This window comes from Sciurus carolinensis, chromosome 8 (genome assembly GCF_902686445.1).
Source record: "Sciurus carolinensis chromosome 8, mSciCar1.2, whole genome shotgun sequence".
In the NCBI taxonomy this organism is placed as follows: Eukaryota; Metazoa; Chordata; class Mammalia; order Rodentia; family Sciuridae; genus Sciurus; species Sciurus carolinensis.
The window spans coordinates 12,078,077-12,105,479 of NC_062220.1; the positions used below are offsets into that span (position 1 = coordinate 12,078,077).

The following is a 27,403-nucleotide window of genomic DNA, read 5'->3' on the forward strand; positions in this document are numbered from 1 at the left end:
GTTAAAACACCCTCAAGAGTCTTAAGAACACACGTGGCACGTGACCACCCAGAGTGGGCTTGACTAGGTAGAGACTGGTTAGAAGTTAGGAGCGCCACACACAAGACAGGCTGAGCTCAGCTCCCGACACGGAGCGTTCCTCAGCCACTGCTTCCCTCCCACCTCAGTTCCCAAGGTTCAGTTCTCTCCTGGCATGAAGCCTAAGAACTCAATTTCTTCACTTCACCTCAGGTTCCTGCTCCAGAACATTCTGAAATTCGGACAGGTCTTGCCCACGTTGTCTGTTGTGTAAGTTTCTCCTTGCTCGTTCTTTCTGAAAGTTGAATACATTTGGTTCTTTGACAAACAGATTTCCAGTAATACACCAGTTATTTACTCACTGATTTGACCAAAATCTTTGGGGTACTCACTACATTTACATATTTATTAAGAAACTAAAGCCCACTACATGCCAGAAATCAAAATAGGCAATGAGGACTCGACCCAGAGTGGGAAATGCCAGCAGACTCCTCACTCCCAGCTCTACAGCTTGATGAGAGAAAGCATGTCGATCGGACCATCATACAGATTGCTGTACGATGGCAAGAGGATGAGAACTAAAAAGCAGAGGTACTTAGTGTGGGCAGGAGATGGCTCTGGTGTACTCTGGAGGCAGGGACAAGTCTCTTCCACGGAAGTGATGACTGAGCTCGAAAGAAAGAACAGATTTCTAGAAGGAAGTTCACTTTGATGGGAGTGAATGTGATACAGTCCATACACTTATTAGACAATCCATGGGGGTGGAGTCCTGGGAGACAAGGGGTACCACAGTGTCACCAAGGACTGGAGGCCTGAGCAGGAGCCATCACGTGGAGGACGTGTTCCCAGGTCAGGATGCCAAGAGGCATGGTTTTATGCATGTAGCCAACATGATCAGCACTGAATTTTGGAACGAACACCAACTGCAGTGTCCAGACTACATTAAAATGATAGGAAGGGGCACAGGAGTTCAGATAGTGGCTCGTTTTAGTAGGAGAGATGCTGGTGGTTTGGCAGGGTACACAGGTGTGCAGATGGGGAGAATGGATGAGGGGCTTTGCAGAAGTAGTTAGCTGAACTTGGTGATTGTAGTTTCATGCTAAGAACTGACTGGGGAATGGACAGCCAGCCAGAGAGAGGACAGGACACGGGACTGCCCACGGGTGTGGACTGACTACGCTAGAGCCTTCAGTGTGATGCTTCTTGAAAAAAATTTGGTTCTTTAACTGTGGTATTATTGACTTCTAAAAGGTAATCGGGAAACATTTTCAGACATTTTTATGACTCTTCAATAACCAAAATTGTACATGATCATTTATTCCCAGAAACATATTTGTGTCTGATTTCGCTCTTTCTTTTTATGACAGCAATAGTATAATTAAGAACTACACAAGATGAAAAGAAAAAAGGCTCGCCTAGATTTTCAAACATCCCCGAATCACTTACCAGAGATAACCATGGTTACCGAGTACTTCTGGATGCTCAAGCTGTCTCCATGTAACATGCACCCACAAACACACACACACTCACACACATACACACACACACACTCACACATACACACACAAACACACACACACACTCACACATACACACACTCACACACATACACATGCACACACATACACACACATATTTGAGTATAAGATCTTTATGTTCAAAAGATATTATGCCAACATACAGTAAACATTATACTTGTAAACATTTCCATATTAATACTTAGAGGTCAACTTAATTTTTAAGTTAAGACGGGTTCCGATGCATAGTATATCTTAATTTAACCCTTAACTTGTTGATAGATTGAATTTAGTAATTTGAGTTGTTTTTCTATTTCAAATAATTTTGCATTGAACATTTTTTGATCCATAATTCTATGTAGAATAAATTTCTAAAAGTAAGATTGTGGGTCAGAGAGAAAACAGAAGACCGTATAGATGGCTACATAGAGCTATAGGTAGATTTGCATTTGATAAACACCCCAGTTTATCTTCTGTAAAGCTTAAGTTATTTTTAAAAATCCTGTCCATTTATTTATATTTTAGGGTAAAAATATATTTGGGTGTCTCACTTTCAGAATAAGGCCATATTTTCCTTTTATTTATTGCCACACTGAATTAGTAAATAGTGCCTAAAAACAAACAAACAAACAACAACAAAAAAACTACCATTGACGATGACTCCAGGCGGGAACGGTGTCCCTGAAGGAAGTCGCTGCAGGGCTCCTGGCCGTGCCCAGGATTTATTTATATTTTATCCCTGGTGAAAGGAGTTCTCTAGCTTCCGGGCTGTCTGTCCAGAGCTGCTTTCCTCTGCCACAATCTCCTGCCATGATGTTTTGCCTCAGCTTGGGCCAGAGCAATGGACTCAGCCAACCATGGACTGAACCTCCAAGGCAATGAGCCAAAATAAACTTTTCTCAATTGTTCTTGTCCAGTATATTGCTCATGGCCACACAAAGCGGACTAAAACAGTGAATGCAGGAAGGCATGGCCTGTGTATGTATGTACAGATGCAAGAAAGAGCGTTTAGCCAAAGCATATTGTTAGTACAGAAACCCCATCTGAAGGACATAAAAATTGAAAATACAAAAAAGGCAGATAAATGAGCAGTAAGATCCTGACAAGGGAGCTATAAATTTACATAGAGAAGGGACTAGAGATCCTTGTGAAGATACTAGTTTTGACATGCTGCGGGGAACGAAGAGACTATGATTGAGGACTCTGTGGGGATATTTGTGGGGAGATGACTGTTTTTAATTTTTTTTTTTTTTTTTTTTTTTTTTTTTGTACCAGGGATTGAACCCAGGGGCGCTTAACCACTAGCCACATCCCCAGTCCTTTTAATGTATTTTATTTAGAGACAGGGTCTCCCTGAGTGGCTTGGGGCCTTGCTAAGTGGCCAAGGCTGGCTTTGAACTCGTGATCTCCCGAGCTGCTGAAATTACAGGCGTGCGCCACTGCGGCCGGCTTTTAATAAGGGAGACAACCAAGTTCTTATTTTAAGAACAAAACAAAACTTTATAAACAGCACATAAGTCCCAAAGGGGAGCTAGAGAAAACGAGATGCAAAGTCTGTTGTCCATAATCATTATCGATTCATACCTTCCTCCCTGTAGGTTCGCCCTCCCCCTCTAAAAACAAAATCAAACAAAGCACAGTAAAAACAAAAAGTGCACCCGCTATGCACAGTTGTGAGAAAGCAGATTCGCAAATCTCCCAGTACCCTTCCTTCTTTACTTTCAACTTCCGACCCCTCGTAAGTAGAAATTCAAGCAGCAGACACTCCACGGCTTCAGAGTAGTTCTCCAACCACAGTTGTGTCTGTTTCGGTGACGTCACAGTCTTGTTTCCTTCCTAGCAACAGTATCACTGAGCAAGATTTCTGCGTAAACTTGCAGATCAAAACCTCAGTTCTGGTTCCCGGGGGTCGAGTTTCCTGGGTTGCACTGTGTGGGGCTGACCACCAGAGGGCAGTGCTCGCCACAGGCGCCTCGGGCGGGGAGGACGTAGCTCTCCCGCGCAGCACCCCACGTTCCGGGAAAGGAGTCGGGTTCCATTCTGGCCCCAAAGGATGCGCGGCAGGGGATTACTGTTGTTGGAGGAATGTTCGCCCTGAATATGGTTGACTGGAGACTTGAAGTTTGCTTTTCGCACAAAGGGCGACTGCAAATTTGCACCGATCCATCTCCTGCGAAGGGGGGCCCCTCCTCTTGCAGGCGCTTCCCAACCCCCGGCCCCGCCCAGGTGAGGTACAGCGTGGGCAGGGAGAGCAACCGCACAGCGGAGGTTCGACTTCGGTGCGGTGATGATCCGACTTCGAAAACTACCCCACCTTAAGTGAGAGCCCCTTACGGCGTGGCTCGGCTCCTGGGCCGTCGGCCGGTCACAGGATAACCCCGCCTCTGGACAGTCCCGCCTCTGGATAACTGATGTGTGGACAGCCCGCCTCTGGATGACCCCGCCTCTGGACAGCCCGCCTCTGGATAGCTGATGTGTGAACAGCCCGCCTCTGAATGACCCCGCCTCTGGACAGCCCGCCTCTGAATAGCTGATGTGTGGACAGCCCGCCTCTGGATGACCCCGCCTCTGGACAGCCCCGCCTCTGGATAGCTGATGTGTGGACAGCCCGCCTTTGGATGACCCCGCCTCTGGACAGCCCCGCCTCTGGATAGCTGATGTGTGGACAGCCCCGCCTCTGGACAGCCCCGCCCCTGGAACAGCCTCGCCTCTGGACAGTCGCGCCTCTGGATAGCTGATATATGGACAGCCCGCCTCTGGACAGCCCCGCCTCTGGATGACCTATGGCTGATCTATGGACGACAGATCTATGGACAGACCCGCCTCTGGATGACCCCACCTCTGGACAGCCCGCCCCTGGGACAGCCTACACTGCCAAAGGCTGACCACCAGAGGGCCCCAACTCTGGGTAGCTCACCCCGGAACCGCTCCGCCTCTGGACCGCCCTCCCCAGCACAGCCCGCCCCTAGGATAGACCCGCCTCTGGACACCACGTCTCTGGACATCGCCCCAGGACAGCCCAGCCTCTGGGTAAACCGGCCCTGTGCAGCCTACCTCTGGGCAACACCCTCCCGGGACAAGCAGGCGGGCTCAGGGAGCAGTCCCGCCCCAGAACAGCCGCGCCTTTGGGCAGCCCCGCTCCGCGACAGCCCCATCTCTAAATAGCTGGACCCTGGAATAGCCCTGGCCCAGGACAGCCACGCCTTTGGAAAGCCCGGCTGCGCCTCGGCAGCGACAGTCCTTCGGGTCCCGGGCCGCCGAAGTGTAAGTATTATCAGTCCAACTACCTCTTAGGGTGGAGGCGGGTGGCCAGCGCCTGGGGGACTCGAGGGCGTGCGCCCCAGGTGCCAGGAGGATGCTGGATGCTATTCCCAGTGGTCGGATGGCTGTTCGCTTAGGTCCACGTTTTTCTTTTCGTTTCGTTGACCTGGTGCCATTTGCCAGTTGTCTTAGAACATATTTCTGTCCTCTGAACTTAAGAACCACAAAGGTGTGCGTGTTACGTATCAAGCGCGGGGCGGGGTACGCACATGCTCGCGCGTTTAGTCGTAGAGTCGCGGGGTTGGCGTTCTAGGGCAGATTTGTTATCTGGGTTTTTTTGTTTATTTGTTTGTTTCTTTCTTGTCAAACTACGGAAAAATGAAAGACTGCTTGCCTTCTCAGAGGTAGTTAGCAGGATCTTGAACTCCGGATACTTGATCTCTCTCGGCTGCCCTTTTCCACTCTAAACCCTAGGTTGAGATGAGCCAAAGCCCTCACTCTCCTGGAAGCAGTTCTATTGAAAGAGGAGGCAGATGGGAAGCGGCACCGGGGAGAACTAGACAGGAAATGCAGGGCACGCTCAGGGAGGTCAAACCTGAGAATTCCTGAAAGTGACGGAAGAAAAAAAAAGTCTAGTAAACAATGGAGTGTCAGACCTGGAGGTCTCAAAAACCAGGGTGTCTCACAGCAAATCTCACCTCGGGGGCAGTGGACGCCACCTTGGGAGTTCCAGTTAGACTTCTCAAGGAAGAATATGGTAGATCAGAATGCAGCCTGGGGACTAGAGCCAGGTTTAGTCTAGAGATATTGGAGAGAGAAGATGGGCAGAAGGAACAAGTTGGAGACAAAGGGCTCAAGCTTTTGGCACCTGGTTTAGGTACTTCCCTCAAAGCAAAGCCTGACGCAAGGACTGGCCTACAGGTAGTTTATTTGGGAAGAGAGCCCAGAAAGCCCTGGTGAGGAAGTGGGAAAATGATGCAAGGAAAAAGGGAACCCAGCAAGGGGTTGTGGCTGAGCTCAGTTCCTCCAGGGGCCCTCTGAGGGACTCTGTGAGATACCCCTCAGGACAGATGCTGGGCATGTATCCACGGCTCCCTCCACTGGGTGAAAGTGCCTGAGATGTCCACTCACCACACTGTGGGACTGCCCTGTGCATCTGAGTGCACAGCAAAGTCCCCCATCGGGAGGGGCCAGAGAAACACCAAGGACTCCCAGAGCACCAACTGCATTGCTGGTGTTGCTTGGGGAAGCTAGAAAGGGCAGAAGCCGGATGAGCAATGTGTTTACTCAGTGTTCACTGTATACCATGTGTTCTCATCTTTAGAAACGGTCCTCCAAGGGTTGTTACTCCCTTTTTATAGATGGGAAAACTGAGGCCAAGTAATGTTATCACAAGGAGCTGCTCTAAAGAGGGCAGTGTATTGAGTTCAGTTTTAGGCATATCAAATCTTAAAGACTTCCAGAAATTACAGAATACCATTTGGGCAGATATGATACATTCACAGGCCTTTCCAACTCACGTAGTCAAAGCTCTCAGAACAAATTCTGTTTCTGGCAGGTCATGTGACCCTCCTGTCCAAAGAAATCAAACGTTAAGTCAAACCCATGCGTGTCACCTTAACCCTTGCCTTGACCTGAGGGGCATGGGAAGGAGCTGGATCCTGTCCTGCCTCGGTTCTCCAGCCACCCTGGTGCCTCTCTCGCTGTACTGCTGCTCCCCTGCCACATTTTGGGTTCTCACTTCAATACCACCTTCTCATAGAGGTCTTTCCTCTCATCCAATCTGAAATAGTCCTCCAGTCCCTCCATATCTCACTGCCATGCTTTGTTTTCATGCGAGTTATTACTGATTGCTGCATTGTATACCTCTATTTACCTTCCTGTTTCTTCATTGTCCTATTTGGGGTCCTCTTCTGTTTTCTTCCTGGATTTACCCCTAGTGGGAGAACAGTGGTTGGCCACAGTGGGGAACCTGGTAGAGTTTTGCAGGTGAATGCATTTAGTCCTTTGCTTCACTCCTCCCTCCATCTGTTATGACCAACCTGAGACTTTGCTTTTCTCTGCAGCAGCTGGTGGAACCATGGCAACAACTTCTGATGCTGCTTTTGAGGCCCTCATGAATGGAGTGACAAGCTGGGATGTCCCCGAAGGCCCCATCCCCAGTGAGCTCCTTCTTATTGGAGAGGCCGCCTTCCCAGTGATGGTGAATGACAAGGGCCAGGTTCTCATCGCTGCCTCCTTTTATGGCCAAGGCCGCCTCGTGGTCATGTCCCACGAGGGCTACCTGTTGCATGCGGGCTTGGCTCCATTTCTTCTCAACGCAGTGGGCTGGCTCCGTTCCTCCCCAGGGGCTCCCATTGGAGTGCACCCATCCCTGGCATCACTAGTAAGCCTCCTGCAGGACTCTGGGGTTGAGGCCCAGATTGAGCCAGAACCTAGAGAGCCCCTGGGGGTTTACTGCACCAGTGCCTACAATAACACCTTGCCTGCCAGGCTGGTCCAGTTTGTGAAACGTGGAGGGGGCTTGCTGATCGGGGGCCAGGCCTGGTACTGGGCCAGTCAGCATGGCCGTGACAAGGTGCTCTCCAGCTTCCCGGGGAACCAGGTGACAAGCATGGCTGGAGTGTACTTCACTGACATCTATGGGGACAGAAACCAGTTCAAGGTCTCCAGGAAGGTGCCCAAGATCCCCCTGCACGTCAGGTGAGTGTGCCTTCCCTAGTTAAGGAGTGTAACTCTTGTTAAACAATTGGGTTGATCCCCTCACCTTCGATGAGCTTCCATTTCAAGACAAGTGGTTTTCCACACAGGTTTGGAACCACCGCAAATCCAAAACAGGATAGTCAAAATGCACCAAAACACAAGAGGGGTTGGTCGTCATTACCAATCCCCCCCGGGACCAAAGTAGTAACCCACTTAATAGAAGGCTTGTCTTAGAGTCCATCTCCCTGTGCAGTGCCTGAACACAGGGAGTGCTTATCAACTTCCCTTCAGCCAAAGAAAGAAGTTTGGTTTGCTTGAGCACTTACCGTGGGTGGGGCCCGTTCTTTACAGCAGAGGCCTACTAGAGATCAAAAGAGTCAAACCACGCTGTCATGAAGCTTTATTCCAGTGAAGAATTAGACAATTAGGGAACCAATTAGAAGGTTCTCTATCAGGTGTTGATAAGAACCACAAGGGAAAATAAAGCAGGGCGCAGAGATAGCCTGCTGTGACAAGGAGCAGGTAGAGGCTCTTGTATTTAGGGTCCACGGGGAAGGCATATCAGTCAGGCTGAGCCAGGATTTGATGGTGCTTCAAACAGAAGGAATTGACTATACAGAACTGATCACACAGGGGACGAAAAAATTGAAATCCACACTCGGTCATCATAACATGAGGAAGAGCAGGACACACAGAGGAGGGTGGTGGTGTTACTGGAGCCCAGGAGCTGTGACCACCTGGCTGGCACTGCAGCCATGCTGCACCTGGCCAGTAGGGCTGGGTCCATGGATGCGAGGTCAGCGGGAGCTGGAGACTTGGAGCAGACGCAGTGGTTTTCAGCGATTTGACCTGGAGAGGACATGCACCTTGGGTTCTTCTTCCTTCCTGCTTTCAGCCAACAGTCTGCCAGTCTTGAGCTGAATCCACAGGATCCAGTGGGCATGGAAATCCAGGATATGTGTGCCAGCAAGCAAATGGCCAGCTTGAAGGGCTTCTCTGGAAGGTAACATGTGGAAAGACAAGTGAAGGAAGTAAAGGCATGAGCCATGTGGACATCTGTCAGAAGAGGAGTCCAGGCAGAATTAGAAGCAAGGGTGAAAACCTAAACCAAAGCCAGTTCAGTGTGTTCCAGGAAGATCCAGGAAGCCAGAAAGATTGGAGCTAAGTGAATAAAGCCTGGATCAATAGGAGATGAAGGTATCTAAGAACTGATTGTCCACCGCTAGAACCCTAGATGTTCATCATGAGATGGAGAGACGGTTTGGAATTTGCATAGAGGATTGACATGATGTGACTTTTATTTCCAAAGGAACCCTCTGCTTGATGATGACTATAAGAAGCCAAGGTTGAAGCAGGAGATCAATCAAGGGGCCCCTGAAATAGACCCTGTGAGAGGTGGTGGTGCCCTGACTAGGGTGTAGCAATTAAGCTACCAGGAAGTGGTTCACTGTTGGGTACCCTTCAAAGGTAAGCAACACGCATCTCAGCTGGTGTGCTGTATAAGGAGCAAGAGGGTTAAAAGAGCAGTTGAAATGTCTGGTCAGAGTGACTTATGGATAAGTATTTCCAAATGGGACATAATGAGAAGACAGATTGGAGGAGCTCAGGTGTTTAATTTCAGGTGTTTTGGAATCAAGATTTAGTGACTGTGTTTTTCCACCTTTAGCAAAGTCTGCCTACAGAGAATTAACCATGAAGGAGTATTTTTCTCATGTCACATCAAGTCCATGTAGGTAGTCCAGGCCTGTGGCCGTGCCTCTAGGATGTCCCTGATCCATTCTCTCTCTGTCTCCCCCCTGCTCCCCACTCCTGTCATGGAGTGTTGCTCTTATCCTTATGGCTACAAGATGGCCAGTGCTCCCTCAGGCACTGGAATTACACCCAAGCAATAAGCTGGCATGGGTGCAACTGCTGGGTCTGTCTTCTTTGGAAAATCATATTTTCTGGTAGCCCTAACCATTAGACTTCCATTTATATTGTAGTGGCCAGAATTAAATCATATGGCCAACCTTAGCTACTAGGGAAACTGAGGGTCTGAATGTTTTTAAATGGGCCCGAGTATCTTTGAAACAATCAAGATCCTGTATTAATATTGATTGAGGAACTAGCAGTGTCCTGGAGCCTCAGCCCCAAGCCGTGACACACTAGGAATTTCCTTCCTTCTGGATGGGTGGGGGTTGGGAAGTGATGTGATTACCAGGGACATTGGGGTGGATTTGATTTGCTCCAGCTTGTTTTTTATTCTGACATGAAGAGACAGATTAAATCAGATCAGCATAATTCCTCTTAATTGCTCCAAGGGACTCCCCTTTTCAACAAACTAAACCTGTTTGTCTTCATCTACAACTACATTTCCTATCTCTGCCACTGAATCTGAGTCATGTTTTGTGAATTTTTTAAGTTTTTAGTTATGGTAAACTTCAAACATAAGCAAAAGTTGAGAACAGTGCTCTGAACCGCACTACCCCACCCAATATTAGTCTTCTCAAGGTCAATGTCATTTCCTCTGCAGCCCCGCCCCTCCCCACCTCAGGTTATCTTGAGGCAAACAGCAGCCTTATCACACCATCTGTATTTCACTATGTATCTGTAAAGAAATGAACTCTGGAAAATAAAACCGTAAGGCACCATTAGGACACCTGAAAGAACAGTTCCTGAATGTCACCACTCACTTCCATGATTCTCTTTTATTATTTCAAAATTTGTTGGCATTTGTATTAAAATAAAGCCCAAGTACTTTGATTTCTTGATAGAACTTTTATGTCTCTTATAAAACTATGACTTTCCTTTCCAACTTTTGGGGTGTTTTTGTTTTTAACACACCAGGTACTCTGTCCTGAACAGTTTCCTTCAGTCTGAATTTTACTGATAGCGTCTCTGTGGTGGTGTTTGATGTGCCCACTTTCCTTCTCCATTCCTGGAAATTAGAAGTGAACTCTAAATTCCACAGAGGATTGACAAAGCCTGTGGCAAGTCCCCTGTTTTTGTAAATAAAGGGTTTTGTTGTTGTTGTTGTTTAACAGAGCCATGTCCATTCGTTCCCCAAATTATCTATGGCCAAATTGGGTCATTGTAGCAGAGACTTCATGACCCGAAAACCTAAAATATTTATCTGACCCTTTAAGAAGTCCCCCAGCTCCTGATCTAGAGGTTGGGTCCATGTTTTGGCCTGACCACTCTGTAGGTGGCAAGTGTACTTCCATTGGGTGGAACACAATTTCTGGCTTTTCTTCCTCTCTGTGAGGTTAGCAGGAGTTAGTGACCATTGCTTAGTCCTAGATCTGTTGATTCATTAGTGATTATAAAGGGTGAACTAATCTTCTCATATTCCCTTTATGTGATATTTAGAATAGTTCTATAAAACAAACTAATTCATCAGTGATTTGCTTACCCTGAGGTATAGTTTACATAGGAAGGTAAGACAACTGCCTAATTATTATTCTTCCTCATTTTGAAACCAGTTCTCAAAATATCAGATTGATTCCCTTATTTCTTCCAAAGGTCACCAATGTTTTAATTTGTTTCTTACCATGTTGAAATGGTGTTGGAAACATACTTTATTATCTTTATTGATCTGAAATTGTCCTATGTCTGGTCACAGTGAGGCAATTCAGGTAAACTCCTAAAGGGCTCTGACCTAGTCTTCATAAACTTCCTTGCTTTTTGGTATAATAGGAGGTCCCAGTCTTTTCTCATGTATTTCTCTGTCTATGCCCAGGATCAGCCATTTCCCAAAGATCTTTTAGTGGAAAATGGTATTTAGAAACCACAATCTTGGTGTTAGGGATGTTCATTGCTACTTAGTTGATCATTGTTTCTAGGAAATTTTTTTGGTTTGTTTTTTAAGATAAATACATCATAAGCTGATACTTCTCATTCTAATTCAGGGCTAAAGGATTTTTATTACTTCAACAATCTTGTGTCTGTTTCTCCTTTTTTTCTCTACAATGAAAAATCCTAGTTCTATAATACCAACATAAGGACTCATTTGCTTCATTCCACAATGTACATACAACAGTCAGAAAATTTAAATAACAATAAGTAGCCATATGATTACTGAAACAAGTAAAGATTATTTTCAGTGCTTTTTGCCTTATGCTGTATTTTATTAGGTATATATAAAGCCAAGTTTACCATTCTTTATAGTCCTTAGAACAGTTCCTCTCTTTGTGCTTATATCACTAGGTGGTTATAAATGTCAACTCATTTGTTTATTTTGCTTTGTGAAATTGCTTTTGTAATTTGTTTTATAAATATGCAGAACAGTTATGGATTCAAAATGAAATCTTATTTTTCTGTCCCTGTCCCCTTCATACAATTCCCTTCTTCCTGTTCTCCCCTGTTTTATGGATTAATACTTTATTATTTGTTTATATATAAGCAAACATATACACACATATTAATAGACTTCTCTTTTTTGGATAAGGCAGTAGCATGCTCTGTACCTTTTTCTCCACCTTACTTTTTGAATTCAACATTATCACATGCATATGGCTCCATAAAAGTATATAGAAATTCACTCAGTACTTTGTTATACTATACTGTATAGACATAATATAGTTTCTTCATAAATTTCTTATTGATAGACATTCGTGTTTCCACTACTTTTTTGTTTTTCCACTATTTTTGCTATTACAAGTATACTGCAATGAATACTTTGGTGCATAAATCTTCATGTTTTTGCCACATCACTGGAAATGGGACTTCTGAGTGACAGGGGAAGATCATGTGTAATCTTGCTGAGCATTGCCAAGTCCCCATTGTTGCAGACTGGCTTCCTAAGAAGCAGATTCAGAGATAGAGATTAGGATTCGGAAATGTTATTATGGAATATTCTTGGTAGGGGGGTGGAGGGGAAAGGAGGTTATGAGGCAAATATTTAATAACACATATTGATATTTTCACTTTTAAGTGAAGCACTAGAAGAAACACAAGTGTCTGTAATAGATTCTTAAATAATGTATGGTGTATCCTCCAGTTACAGCATATCTTTGATTACATAATATTTTGTTCAAATACCTCTTAAAAGGAAAATATCCGTGATACAGTAGACACCTATTAAGATATGAATCTCTGTTAAAATGATGCCAAATTCAATAAAACAATATATATAGGTAGCAATGCAAAATGCTAGAAGAAAATATAGTCAAATATTGACAGTGTGCTGCTGGTAATAAGTTGATAATGATTATTTCAAACATTTCTGTCCTCTCCAAATTTTATATCTTGAGAAGCAGCCATTTTTTACATTACCACTTTGCCTTCCTAAAACTTTCAAACTCTAGAAATGTGCTCTCCGGGGAGTTGTATTAATATATCTTTCTTGACTCAGTATCATTTATGTTGTTTTCATTGTGCAACGAAAAGAGTAAAGAAATCGATTTTCACAACAATTCCACTTTTCCCTCTTTCCCTGCCTGGCATCCATTCTTTCATTCTTCTGAAACACATGAATGTCTGTTAAATTCCACACACTGTTCTAGGCACTGGGAGATTTTTTAGGGCTGTACTCCCATGACTGACAGAAGAGCGGTGACTGCATGGGTAATATAATGTTCCACATCGCTGGATTTTGTTATCAGTAAATTTTTCATCCAAAAAAAGTATGGTATTAAAGTAATTGAATATTGCAGTTTCCATAATGTTTTACCTTTCTAAATCTTCGCTCTTCATGTACCATTTTCTCTAGTTATGATTGCATACTTGTACTTTATATTCTGTTTTAAAACATTTTTGTTCTTACAAATAATCTTTTTAATAAGATCTTTTAGTTACAAGTTACATAAGTTTATGTAACTGTCTTCTTTTAGGTATTTTCTAATTTATGCTATTTGGAGGGAAGGAGGCTATAATTGATAGATCATCCCTATATGTCTTTAAAGTATTTTAGAATTCTCCCTGTTACAGTTTGGATATGTGGTGTCTCACAAAATCTCCTGTGTTCGTGCAGGAAAGTTCAGGGTTGAAATGATTAGAGTTTGAGAGCTATAACCTAATGAATGAATTGATCCATGGGATGGATTAATAGTTTGAATGGACTAACTGGGTGATAATGCTAGGTAGGCAGGGTGTGGCTGTAGAAAGTAGGTCACTGGGGGTGTGCCTTTGGGGTTCATATTTCCCTGGCGCCTTTCTATCTCCCTCTACTTCTTGGCTGCCATGAGCTGAGTAGCTTATCTCCACCACACCCTTCCACCAAGATGTTCTGCCCTCCTCTCAGATTCAGCAATGAAGTGAGCCTTCCATTGACTGAACATTGGAAACTATGAGCCAGAGTCAACTTTGCCTCCTTTAAATGCTTCTTGTCAGATATTTTGGTCACGCCAGCAACATGCCAGCTATCACACTCCCTAGATGCAGAAAACACCATTAGATTGTAACATTAGATTTCCCGTTTAATAAGCTATCAAGATATTTGGACTCTAGTTCTTCAGAAGAAAGAAAGATCACTCATAGCTCAATATGAAGGAAACTGGTTCGCAAATTCCTCTTGCTATTTTGGATCTTCTCTCAACCTTTTAAAAGCCAATTTATCCTGCTTATTTGGTTTCAATTCAAATACCCTCCTCAGAGGAATCTCTATCAATGGCCCTATTAAAACTAGGACAGTCCTTCCAGTTTAACTTGAGCACATTTCTCCATTTGTTCCCTAGAAATCCATTCTCACAAGCTATACATACTTTACCTGTTCACTTGCTAATGCCTGTCTAGCCCACCAAAAGAAAGCACTCCAGGTATGCGTAGAACTTGCCAGTTGTATTTATTGCTTTATCCTCGCGGCCGGGTGTGTGAAGCAATAGAGATGAACACATATTTGAGAATAAGCTAGTGAAGATATAGATGAATGATTATAAGAGAAAGGGTGGTCTGCCGTCCTCAGGTTAGCCCTGCAGAGAACTCGGCGTTGTGCCACGTGGTGCCAGAGGGCTGAGTTTCAGCAGGAACAGAAGCTAACAGGGGCTGTTAACTCTAAACTCCCAATCTGTTCCTGCTGCATATTTCTGCCCCATAAGGAAGTCTCTGTGGAGGCTTTTAGTGAATTTTTCTGCCATTATTCTTGATCATAGGCCTCTGGACTGACCCAACAGGTTCTTTAACTTCAAATCCCTCCTGAAAGACACTGAATTCCTGAAGGGAGTTTTCTCTGCACACCCAAGCTTTGTCCAACAAGGGCAGGGGCCAACTAGAGATTCTCTCCCATCTTATCCCCAAGGGCAAGGCCTATTTGCATAACCGAGGCAAACGCTGGAGTGAGTTGACTTTAATATTCGCAGGCAGAATCTGGCTACTTGGACACCAAGACAAGAGTCTGGGGGAAAGTTAACCTCAGATCAACAGCTCCTTATGCTTATCTGTGGTATCATCTTCAAGGATATTGGAAGCATCTTGGAAGCTGCTAGTATAAAAGTAACTGTGCATGAACCTCTTGAAGACTGTGTATTATCTCCCTCACCACGGTCCTTCTTCAGTAGGGAGGTCTTTGTCCAAGGGCTTCCAGGCTCAGGGAAACACAGTTCTGTTTCCACAGTTCTGTTCTCCACGTGATCCATAAACGGAGAGCGCCCAGGTAGAGATTGCGTGAAATGAGGCAAGATCCTGGCCTCGCCTCTCCACCGAGTCTAATAAAATGAATGAAAATAGTGTATCAAGAGCAGAACAGACAGTTTTGATGATGGTGCCGTCCCTGGCTAAGCTCTGGCCGAGGCCTGTATAGCTTCCTAGGGCTGCGGTAGGTACCGGGGCAAATGTGTCATCTCATGGGTTCTGGAAACTGGAAACCCAAGGCCCAGGCTTCACCAGGGTGGGTCCCTTCTGAGAGCCATGAGGAAGAATGTATCCCGTGCCTCGCTGCTGGCAGTCTTTAGCATGGCTTGGCTTGTGGGAGCCTCGCCCTTGTCTCTGCCTCATCTTCGCACAGAGTTTTCCGGATGTGCCTGTCTGTGCCCAGGTCTCCCTCTTTTAAAGGACACTAGTTATATTGTATTAGGAGCCCTCCCTATTTCACTGTGAAAGGTGGGGGCAGTGTCAGGATTCCAATAACAAATGAATTTGGAGAGGAGAACACAAGTCAATCCATAGCAATAGTATTAAGGTCACTGTTTATCATCTGTAAAGTCCCTAATCATCAGATAAATTTTATTCTTTTTTTTTTTTTTTTTTTTTTGTGGTGCTGGGGATTGAACCAGGGCCTTGTGCTTGTGAGGCAAGCACTCTATCAACTGAGCTATCTCCCCAGCCTATCAGATAAATATTCTTTATGTGTTTATGTATGTTAAATAATCACTAAAGCCAGGCACAGTGGTGCACACCTGCAATCCCAGCAGCTTGGGAGACTGAGGCAGGAGGATCAAGCATACAAAGCCACCCACAGCACCGAGGCACTAAGCAACTCAGTGATACCTTGTCTGTAAATAAAATACAAAATAGGGCTGGGGATGTGACTCAGTGGTCGAGTGCCCTGGAATTTAATCCCCAGTACCAAAAAAGAAAAAATCACTAACATTTTAAAGATTTACTATGTATCAGGCACTATCTTAGCCAAATTACAAATGTTCATTTAATACGCCCAGAAATAAATAAGCCAATGGTGAGTTTGAAAGAACTTTTCATGGAGTTATATGACTGTTCTGCCAAGAGAGGATGCAGGATCACACCCTGACCAATCAAAATCCAGAGTCCAAGTGGGGACCCTCTGAGTGGATCATGGAGGTTAGACGTGTTTGCAACCCCAAGTGTGAGAACCTCCAGGTGAAAAATCTTCAACAGCTGCCCGCCATGTTGGGAGTGTTCTACCATTTGCTGAGATTTGCAGGGGTGTCAGGAGATGCCAAAGAACTCTTAGAGTGGAATGTTTTATTAGCAAGTCTTGTAGCTTAGTGTCATTACCCCCCAAATTAGATTTGTGTCTCTTCAGAGGAAAAAAAGGCCATAAGCAAAACTGGTAACTATTGCCTTACAATATCTGCCATGTTTAAAAATGGAATGACAAAGTAAGTTGTAACTTCTTTACATTTTCATGCTGAAAGGAAATTAAGGAGGAACTATCCATACAAGAGAGGTAATTTTTTTCACTGATGTTTTCCTTCTTAAATAAATAATCTATTTCCTTTTAAAAAGAACATGAGTTTTATTATAAAATAAATACACTAATTTTTATAATTGAGGCCACAAAGTTTTATAAATGTCATTAAATGACCTATAACCCCACTGGTCAAGATAACCACTGAAGATGTTTGATAACTATCATTTAGATACTGTTTACATGTCTGGTCGATGGTTTTCAGTATTTTTTTCAAAATTACACTTATTTAGAGAATAGCATCTTGGAATCTAGTTTTTACTTCCCATTAAGCCTTTCCCAATATTATCTAAAATATTTTAATTATGCAGTTTGCTCTGTATGGTTAACCATAATTTATTGAACCAATCTCCTATTGTTTGACTTTTAGTATATCTACAAATTCATTTTTAAAAAAACCTCTTGAAATATAAAACTTCTTTTGAATTCATCACATTTTAACCACTTCTCAGTAAAAAGTAATACATACTCCAGTGAGATTTAAATAGAATCTTTTAAAAGGATGTTTGTATAAATCGAACACCTGAGAGGTGTTCCTGGCTCCAAGTTAGCCCCATGGAGAGAGCAATTTGATGTGTTGTATAGCTTTCCTTTGCAGAAAATTAGCTCTAGGAAATTCATAAGCAGAACTATCTTCTCTAAACAGCCAAGTTTTCTAAACTTTTCCATATGTCTAATAATTTTAAAAGATACAAAATTCAAGCCAGAATATTCAATACTTAGCTAACTAAATTGGAAGAATTTCTGGAAGTGTTCATTTGGAGAATGTGGATCTTAAGATATGCAAATAGGGCCACCAACTCCCACTCCTGTGTTTCATCAAGTCTATGACACCAGCGATCAGAAGCAGCAGCATTTTATGTACCACTAAGAACAAACACTGCCAATTAAGCAATGATATGCCATCAGTTGTAACAAGTGAAAGAATATGTCTTAGACCTGATAAAGCAAATTGTGTTACATGCTAAAATCCTAAATGTTATTGGCAAGAATGAAAAACGGAATGAACCATGTGCTCTTTCTCTGTTCAGCAAGCTCTGGTCCGTGGTTCATTAACAGACTGTGTCCCTCTGTCTCCTGTGTCTCTCCCAGGTGTGGAGAACAGCTTAGGCAGGACCAGCAGCAGCTCCTGGAAGGACTCTCTGAGCTGGACATCCAGATGGGGGGCGTCCCCTCTCAGTTGCTGGTACACGGGGCCCTGGCCTTCCCTCTGGGGCTGGATGCCTCCCTCAACTGCTTCCTGGCAGCCGCCCACTATGGCCGTGGCCGGGTGGTCCTGGCTGCCCACGAGGGCATGCTCTGTGCTCCCAAGATGGAGCTCTTTCTGCTCAATGCTGTGCGCTGGCTGGCCGGAGACCAGAAGGGCAAAATTGGGGTGAACACGAGTCTAAAAGATCTGCATCCCCTACTGCTGAAGCATGGCCTGCCGTGCAAGCTGGAGTCCCATCTGACCGGTGACGTATGTGTCTACTGCTGCAAGGCTTACAGTGACAAAGAGGCCAAGGAGCTACAGGAGTTTGTGGCCGAGGGTGGGGGGCTGCTGATTGGAGGCCAGGCCTGGTGGTGGGCCTCCCAGAACCCAGGCCGCTCCGCCTTGGCCGCTTTCCCTGGCAATGTCGTCCTCAACCACTTTGGCCTCAGCATCCTGCCTCGAACTCTCAGCCCAGGCTGTTTCCCTGTCCCTACGCCTGAGATGAGGAGCTACCACTTCCGAAAGGCCATGTCTGAGTTCCAGACTGTGCTGAACCACGGCGGTGGGAACTTAGAAAAGAGCAGTCTGGCAAAGCTGGGAGCAGACGGTGCCGCCTTCCTACAGATTCCTGCACAGGGCGTTCCTGCGTATGTCTCCTTGCACCGGCTCCTGAGGAAGATGCTGCGACGGTCGGGCCTCCCAGCTGTGAGCAGGCAAAATCCAGTTGCCAGTGACTCCTGTGCAGCCACCATGCTCTGTCTGGCCACAGAGTTGGCACACTCTGGGACTGACTGCTCCCAGCTGGCTCAGGGCCTTGGCACACGGACCTGCCCCTCCCGTGTGCAGGCTTCTGAAGACCCCGTCACGGTGGAGATCAATGGAACCAATCCAGGTATGACATGAACAGAGTTCCCAGAGCATCCTAGACCAGGGGGCAGGTGGGCTGGGCTTCCTTCACAGGACCTGGCAGGTACTGACCCTCAGGAAAGCTGGCTCCATGCTTTATCAGGTACTTGCAAGAAGATAGAGGTTGGGGTTTTGCTTAAGGTTTCAGAGAGGTGAGTCTTGCTGGGAAAAGCCAGACCTGTGGTAGGGCTGGGAGGGTCCCGGAGGAGATGGAGTCCTGTAGGAACCAACGACTCAGTCTTCTCTTTGACCTGTCAGGCGACGGGGATTCCTGGGTGAGCACTGGGCTCTACCTCTTGGAAGGACAAAATGCAGAAATCTCCCTGTCTGAAGCTGCAGCCTCTGCCGGCCTGAAGGTAGGGCCAGTCCCCAACATCAACACCTCCCCAAACTGCCTCATCCTCACCCTCCGTCTTGATCAGCTCCCGGAACTGCACAGGGAAGGATTATCCTGCCCTCTTAGATTTCACAGCTGAAGCAGCCACATTTTAGGGAACCTAAATGAGGGACTGAGGTCTCTGCTCCTAATTTCAAGTCTGGAGCTCACGCCTAAGCCTTCTGACTTCCACATGTGGTGATTTTCCCAAGTGATGGAACGTGGAGGAGGAGGGGCACCTGTACCACGGTGGCGCTCACCCGTTTCCCAATAGCACAGGCCTCTCTCTGTTCCACCTCTTTACCTTGACACCCAAAGAATCTGCTTGATCCCGTCACCCACAATAACAGGCCCCACATTCCAAGTCTGAATGCTTCTGCCTTCCCGTCTAAGGGCCACTTCCCACCACAGTGAGGGTCTCTTGTTAACATCCTCTCTGGAGCTCACTCACATCAATCCTAAGAAAAGCAAACAAGGACTCCAGACAAAACGAGGAGGAGAGTTCTGAATGAAAGGGGCAGAAACGATCCTTTTGCACTCCACCCCGACCCCAGGCGTGATTTTGCTACCTCCAACTGAGCCTCCTGTCTGCTCCCAAGGGGCTGACTGGGATCCCATGGTTCATTGGCAGCATCAGAATCTCCGTTCTGCTTAGGCCTGGTGTGGACGGCCAGGACCTGCCTGATAAGAGGCCACTGCGAGCCCCTGCTCAGTTAGCCTTGGGCTGTGCCTGGCGTCTCAACAACTCAGGTCTGATGGAGATCCTCCATGGAACCTAAACTATTATTACCTGTGCCTTTTAGTCCATATGACTTTAGAGTGCTACCATTTCATAGGTTTCCATGCATCAATCATGGAAAAGGGAAGTTGGAGTTTTGTGCTGACAGCCTCCGTCCACACAGCCCCATGCACAACCCCACACCCACATCAGGAACCCTAGCTCCCCTAACACATGGTGGAATTGCCTGTCCAGGTACAGATCGGCTGCCACACTGATGACCTGACCAAGGCCAGCAAGCTCTCTCGAGCCCCTGTGGTGACTCACCAGTGCTGTATGGACAAGACCCAACGATCAGTCTCCTGCCTCTGGGGTGGCCTCCTCTATGTCATCGTGCCCAAAGGCAGTCGACTTGGCCCTGTGTCTGTCACCATCAAGAGGGCTGTGCCTGCCCCGTACTATAAGCTGGGTAAGTGGACTGGAAATTTAGGGAGGAAGGATGGCTGCAGGTACCATGGTGACTACGGACTGGTTGCTGGAAGGGCGGAGGGAGAAAGGTCAGTGGAGAAAAAAAGGAAGAACTATTAGAGATAAACTTGGAGACTGGAGATATGGACCACCTGTGTGTTCCCGGGCAGTAACCGAGAAAGGGTCTGGAAGCTTGTCCTTCACCTTCCAGGCTGTCGACCTGCATGATAATAGTTCAGTATCTGGGTATTTTTCCCCTGGAGTTCAAGTTGTATTTTTTCAGCTCCAAGGAAGTTGGGGTGGAGAGTGGCAGGTCCCGTGTCATGCATTCCCAGGTAAGACATCTCTGGAGGAGTGGAGGAGCTGTGTCCAGGAGAACCTGGCTCCCTGGGGAGAGCTGGCCACAGACAACATCATCCTGACGGTGCCCACTGCAAACCTCCGGGCCCTGGAGGACCCCGCGCCTCTGCTCCGCCTCTGGGATGAGATGCTGCAGGCCGTGTCCCGGCTGGCCGCCCAGCCTTTCCCTTTCCGCAGACCTGAGAGGATTGTTGCCGACGTGCAGATCTCAGCCGGTGGGTACCTGGGAGAATGTGCCTGGTCATCTGTTGTCATTTAACTTGTTATTTTGTCTATAATCCCCAAGATGTGTAAAGCATAATTTGATTAGTAAAATAAAAGGGAAGAAGACATAAAAGACACAGACCATGATGAGGATGAAAAGTGTTGACCTTGAAAGGTAAATTTGACATCTGTCAGGTGAGATTTCACACGTTGGTAGAGCAACCTCAGAAAATCGGTGCTAGGAGTTCAAGATGGCAGCCAGGGTCATTTCTAGGAGAGCATGCACCATGAACTGCTTCTTTCAGACCTAACAGGGAGTTGAAATGAAGAGGGGAAATAAATGAGTGAAGAGGTTTGTGTTATGTACTGAAAGGTTTAGAGCAAAGAAGACCAGGAAGAGAAATCAGGAACTCCTGTTCCTTCTTAGGGAGAATTCCTTTGGATCTCAATATTTTTACCTTTAAAAAAGGATAAAAATATTTCTGTCGTAGAGTACAAATCTGGACAATGGTGATTTACACGGGGGGAAGAAAAGCCATCACTGTGACAGCCTCCAGGATCTGAGATCCAGGTGCAGGACGCCATGTCAGAGATTTCGCAAGAAACAAAGCACTGAATCCTGGCAAGGATGATTATGTACAGTGTGTCCCGTTAGGGCCAGAGTGAGGAGAAGGGCCAAGCTCCAGGTGGAAGAGCTGGGCAGGGGAGCCCGTGCTTTAGCGAAGTATCTCCTTCCCAATCTGCACCGAAAGTTCCCCAGTCTGCAGAGGCGAAGAGAGCAGGCTCACCTCCATGCTCTGCCTCTTTCTTCTGTGTCCCTAGGCTGGATGCACTCGGGGTACCCCATCATGTGCCACCTAGAGTCGGTGAAGGAGCTCATTGATGAGACGGCCATGAGAAGCTCCGGCCTGTGGGGACCCATCCACGAGCTGGGCCACAACCAGCAGCGGCATGGGTGGGAGTTCCCGCCCCACACCACCGAGGCCACCTGCAACCTCTGGTCCGTCTACGTGCATGAGATGGTCCTGGGGATCCCCAGGGCCCGGGCCCACCCTGCTTTGAGCCCTGCCGAACGAGAGAAGAGAATCAAGGCACATCTGGCAAAGGGAGCCCCGCTGTGTGACTGGAACGTGTGGACAGCCCTGGAAACATACCTGCAGGTACGGAGCTGCCAGACCCCTCAGTCCTACAGCGTCCAGGCTCCCAGGAGCTCTCCAGGCCCTCTGTGACCCCACCCGCCTGGGATCACCCCCTCCTGTGTGGTGGTGCTCTTCTCGGGCTGTCCACCTGTGTGATGTGGAGGGAGTGACTCTGTGATGTCGCAGCAGTGCAGGAGAGAATGAAAAGTGTCACGGCGGCGTCAGCAGCCTGCCCATCTCCAGCACACAGCACACGGGTTAAGAGCAGAAGCTCTGGGCTAGGCATTCCTGAGACTGATCACGGCTGTCCTGTCCATGGTCCCCAGTAGGTGTCCCATCATGGTTGCTGCTCTGTCGTGCTGGTTTTCCTCACCTCCATTGTGTGGGTTAAGTGAGCGCTGCATCCCTTTATAAGAGCAGGGGCCTGTGACAGGTCACCTGCATCACCAGGAGGCCTTGGAGGAGACAGACCTGCTAACAAGGCTCTCAGACTTCCATTGCCCCCGTGGAACCGAAAACATGTTAAGAATAAATAACCAGCCAAGCCAGTAGAGCAGCAAAGTCATTGAGCAGGTCCCCGACCCCCTCCCCACATCCAGCTTTCTGCACTGATGTTTTCAAGCGGTCAAAGCTGTTGCTCACCTCAGATCTCTTGTGAGGTGGACCGTGGCCCCACGGACAGGTGCTGCCTGGCCCGCTCACCAAGGCACACACTGAGTGAAGGAATTAAGCAGCCTGTCCAGCAGCACCGGCTTCAGCGATGGACCTAGAACTTAAACTAGGAGTTGATGACAAGCCCCAGGCTTTTGTCCTGCCTCACCCTCTCTTTGACTTTGATTTTCCTTACCTCATTTTCTGAAGAGTGAACGTGAGCAGTCCCGCTGCCTCCCTCTCTGCCTTTCCGTAGAGCCCGCCGAGGGCCACAGGACAACTGGCTTTCAGGGTAGGCTGCCACTGGAGTGTGAGGTGAAACCCTAACTGTTCTCTGCCCACCTACCACCCGCTGTGGAGCGCTGCCCCTCAGTTCACAAAAGCACTGGACGGGCCTGCTTACCTCAGAGCCTGAGGTCGGGTGTCAGGACAGGCCGGCACTTCTCTTCCCCCTGCTGGAGGGCTCCCCGTCACTCCCTCTGCTCAGGTCCCCATTGTGTCCCCCTCAGTCTAGCTCAGTAGCCTCCTCCTCAGTTGCTCCTGCATCCTGCCTCAGTCCCCAGCAATCCCTCCCCAAGCAAGGTTAATAGTCCATCGTGAAGTATGTATTCCTTTTACGTACAGGATAAAGCTAAGCTGCTTAGTGGGGCACAGGGGGTCCTTCCCTAAGGGACATTTCCAACACCTGCGGCTGCACCTCCTAATTTCCTCACCTCCAGTCTCTCTTCCAGTGCACCAAGCCGCTTATGGTAGCAAGCAGGGCTCACTGTGTCAGGCTTCTGTGCCTCCCCTGTTTCCTCCCTGTGGCTGGAAGGGGCTTGAACATCTTGCCTGGTGCCTGTCAAGCACCTGTCAGAACCCGTCTGTGTTGTCCCCTTCCCCTGCCCACTCCCTCCTGGCAAGCAAAGGGATTTGCCCACATACACGTCTGTCTCTCCCCCCGATCTGTGTCCTCCAGTGGGACATGAGCCCTCCACCACTTTGGCCTATCGCAGTGTCGGGCACGTCCTAGATACCTCGTGCATGTTCTCTGTTTAATCATGTGGAGTGTGTTGATGCATTAATTAATAAGCTCCAGGCAGGAGGACTGCTAGGCCCGTGCTGCAAGAACAGATGACCAGCAATGAGGCCACGGTAGTGAGACTCCGAAGGGGCCCACCTGAGGGTCATCTTAACATTCCAGACTCAGAGAATTCTAATCCATCCCGTGGGGGTGGGGGGTACTGGGAAACGCCCAGATCCCTGCTAACTCCAAATTCCTCTTCTTCACCCCTCTGTCAAGCAGAAGTCACTCTCATTTGTAGCCCCTGGCAAAATGCCCAATTATTTCCTGTCCCCAAGGCAGGGTTCCACACAGTAATATGGTATCTGCCAGTAACAGTCCTGAGGCAGCTATTTAAAAAAAAATAAGGATTATCACCACATCTGGAATGTGTTGGAGGTCACCTGATTTGGGATCCCAGTAGGCCAACTGTGTAGGATGTGATGGTCCCTCATCTCAGTCTGGATCCAATCTGACCTGATACTAAGACCTGGGAATATTAAATTTTTAATTAAAAATAATGGTTGTAACTGTAGCTTAGTGAATGTCGACTTCTTTACAGATATTAAGTTTCCCCGGACCCCTCTACTAGGTTGATGGCGTATAGTTTCTTGGCCAAGAGCTGGAATGAGACCCCCAAGGCTGCATTTATGTGTGGGGGCAGGGTGGGGAGGGAAATAATAGGAGTGAAGCTAACGATGAAGGGGGAGAAATGGTCGGAGGTGAGATGTTCCTGTCAACACCTGATCTGCTGTTCCGTGGTGAACTTGACCCCCACTCTGCCCTTCTCTCTCTTTCCAGCTGCAGGAGGCCTTTGGATGGGAGCCTTTCATAGGGCTCTTTGCTGAGTACCAGACCTTCTCTGGCCTCCCCAAAGACAACGCTAGCAAGATGAATCTATGGGTGAAGAAGTTCTCTGAAAAAGTGCAGAAGAATCTGGTTCCTTTCTTTGAGGCCTGGGGCTGGCCTGTCCAGAGGGAAGTGGCTGAGAGTCTGGCCTGCCTGCCTTGTTGGCAGGAAAACCCCATGAGAGTATACAGTGGCACCTGCAGGTAAAGGGCATCTGCAGCCAGGAGGGAGACGAGGAACGATCATACCGCCATGTGCCGGGATCTCCCAGTGCCTTGACTGGTGTCCTTCTTCCCAGCCTGCCTTCCAGGTGGCGGTCAAGGCCACAAGACAAAACTGAACCGACTTTCTCAGGAACGTGCCTTGTGTTTTTTTTTATTTTTTATTTTTTATTGTTTGGTTGGTTTTTCCTCCTATCTCCACACTCAGGGGCAGACTCACTTAACCATCACACAGCTCCAGCAGAGGTTCTGGACCGTGGGTTACCATGAGAACCTGGTATGGCTCCCTCAAACCTGCTGTCCCTAAGTAGGGGACTTCTTCTTCTTTGGGAAATTTTCTGATAGCAACAGAGACAGGCTGGTGTCGTGGCGGGAGCCCTGAGCCCCTTGGTTCTATGCATAGACACCTGCCCTCTGTGTTTCTGCGTTCTCCTCCATGGCTCGGGGGTAAGAATGCCCTCCTACGGGCTCTGGTTGGATAGTGGTGGCCAAGTCTGTGCACAAACACATCCTGCAAATGTGAGGGTGGCCTTAGGTTTCTCCTGATCCCTCAGAGGTCTGTCAGTTAAGTTTAGTGTGGATATTCTGAGCACAGAATCTCACATTGGTGTCGACCCCCCAAGGTTAACATTCAGCCCTTGCAGAAGGACGTTTAGAGAATATCAAAGTTGCTCCCGGACGTGGTCTCAGTAAGGATTATTTTTGTTATCTGAACCCAGCCTACACTTTTTTCTCCCACCTCCGCAAAGATTCTCAGGTAAAACTAAACCAAAGAAAAATGGTATACACTCCAATAAAAGTTACAGAGCTATTGGTGTTTGATCTTTTGAGTTAGTTCCACCTTCTGATGCTTTTTAACTTCTACCAAACACCAATGTCACTTTAGCAGTCCCAGCCACGTTCCTATTTGTTCTTAGACTAAAGCAGGCATCTGAGTCCTCTGATTACCCTGGAATGGAGGCACCGTGTTGGTGGTGAGGCCCACAGACATGGTGGGCTTCCCTCTGGAACAAGATGCCTGGGGACAGCAGAACAAATCCTCAGTGAACCCCCAACCCAGCTCCTCCTGAGCCTTCTCTTGATCTTGATCTGACCTATCCTGACTCTTCCATTAGGGAGGCTTCTAATTGGAGATTTGCCTCTAGGATCAATGGGTGTATGCCTAGCCATTTTTTTTCAACCATGTCTTTGATTGTTTTGTAGATCATTTTGTCAGCTCCACCGAGAAGAGAGGAGAACTAACCCAGAGAAGGTCTCCTCTGAATTCCCTCAGCTCATCCTTCTCAGGTCGAGGATAACTTCCTTGCATATCACTGGTGTCCTTTGCCCAGTGCTTTGCATGTGAAATGTGCACAGAAAATACTTGTTAATTGAAAGAACAGTAGTGACCCCTGACACATAATGACCAGTGTTATGGTTTAGATGTGAGGTGTCCCCCAAAAGCTCATGTGTGAGATAAAGCTAGAAGAAATGATTGGGTTATGAGTGCCTTAACCCGATCAGTGAATGAATCCCCTGAGGGGGATTAACTGAGTGGTAACTGCAGGTGGGTAGGGTGTGGCTGGAGGAGGTGGGCCTTGCAGGTATGGCTCTGGGGTATATATTTTGTATGTGGCAAGTGGAGCCTCTCTCTGCTTCCTGATCATCGTGTGCGCCACTTCCCTCTGCCGCCATGATGTTCTGCCTCACCTTGAGCCCCAAGGAATGGAACCAGCAGTCCATGAACTGGGACCTCTGAAACCATGAGCCTCCAATTTAACTTTTCCTCCTCTGAAGTTGTTCTGGTCAGGTCTTTTAGTCACAGCAGCAAAAAAACTGACTAAAACAACCAGTGAATATGTCCTGGGCATTGTTTGAAGTACTTTTGATGAATTATCACACATACTCTTCCAGCAGACCCCTGAGGTAGGTGCTGTCCTCATCCCCATTTCATAGATCAGAAAACTGACGCTTAGGGATGTTAAATCACCTCCCGGAAGGCCCAAAGCTAGTAAGCAGAAGAGCCAGGGCTTGTCTGAAGCCCATAGAAGTGAAAAATTTTGGAATTTATCCTCCATGAGTGATTTACAATTTGAACAGAAATTTACCTGGAAAATAGATGAAAAGGAGGTTAAACAAAGTTCTGATCACATTCACTATTGAATTTTGATTAAATATCAAATCTAACCTGATTTTCTGCTTGCCTCAGCATGTGGTTAGTCTTCTTTCAAGTAATTAACTTTGGGTAGAGCAGGGTTTGGACCCAGGCAATTCAAATCCAGAACTGGCGTTCTGGGAGGGACGTTAGGGAGGATGAATGGATGGATAATGCTGGGTTCATAGGTTTCTCAAGTGACAAAGTCAACTTGTGTACCCACCTCTGTCTTAAAGCCCTGTGGTTCCTTCTTTCTTACAGACAGGAGGCTTTGCCTCTGTTTCTAAGTTCAAAGTTAATTCTTACTGTAACACCCAAGAGATTATTCTTGAATCCACAAAAATTAATTTGCTGCTTATGGTAGGGATAATCCATGATTCCTGAGATGCTTATTTCTAGATTTCTATAGTTCTGAATCTAGAAAACTTCAGAGAAGAAAAATACTTATGAACAATTGAATAGACACTGAATCTAGCTTGTGTAATTTGGGGCTTATTATGGTTTTCTTAAACCATGTATTTTTGCCCAGTCACATGGGTACAGAACTTTGGTTTGGTTTGGTTTT

General features: G+C 46.9%; 1 protein-coding gene across 3 annotated transcripts; it reads left to right on the forward strand.

Annotated features, from left to right (window-relative positions):
* The first annotated feature begins 4,127 nt into the window (after positions 1-4,127).
* LOC124991159 (TRPM8 channel-associated factor 2-like) lies at positions 4,128-26,226 on the forward strand. 3 transcript variants are annotated; one of them, XM_047561960.1, is made up of 8 exons: positions 4,128-4,799; positions 6,863-7,499; positions 17,671-18,662; positions 18,935-19,032; positions 20,026-20,239; positions 20,574-20,813; positions 21,625-21,962; positions 24,436-26,226. In XM_047561960.1, the coding sequence occupies exons 2-8, from the start codon at positions 6,877-6,879 to the stop codon at positions 24,688-24,690; spliced, it is 2,760 nt and encodes a 919-aa protein (XP_047417916.1). In that variant the 5' UTR covers positions 4,128-4,799; positions 6,863-6,876; the 3' UTR covers positions 24,691-26,226. The 3 variants fall into 3 exon arrangements, with proteins under 3 accessions (XP_047417916.1, XP_047417917.1, XP_047417918.1); XM_047561961.1 differs by having other exon boundaries at positions 6,866-7,499; XM_047561962.1 differs by lacking the exons at positions 4,128-4,799; positions 6,863-7,499 and adding an exon at positions 7,538-8,966.
* The last annotated feature ends 1,177 nt before the right edge of the window (positions 26,227-27,403 follow it).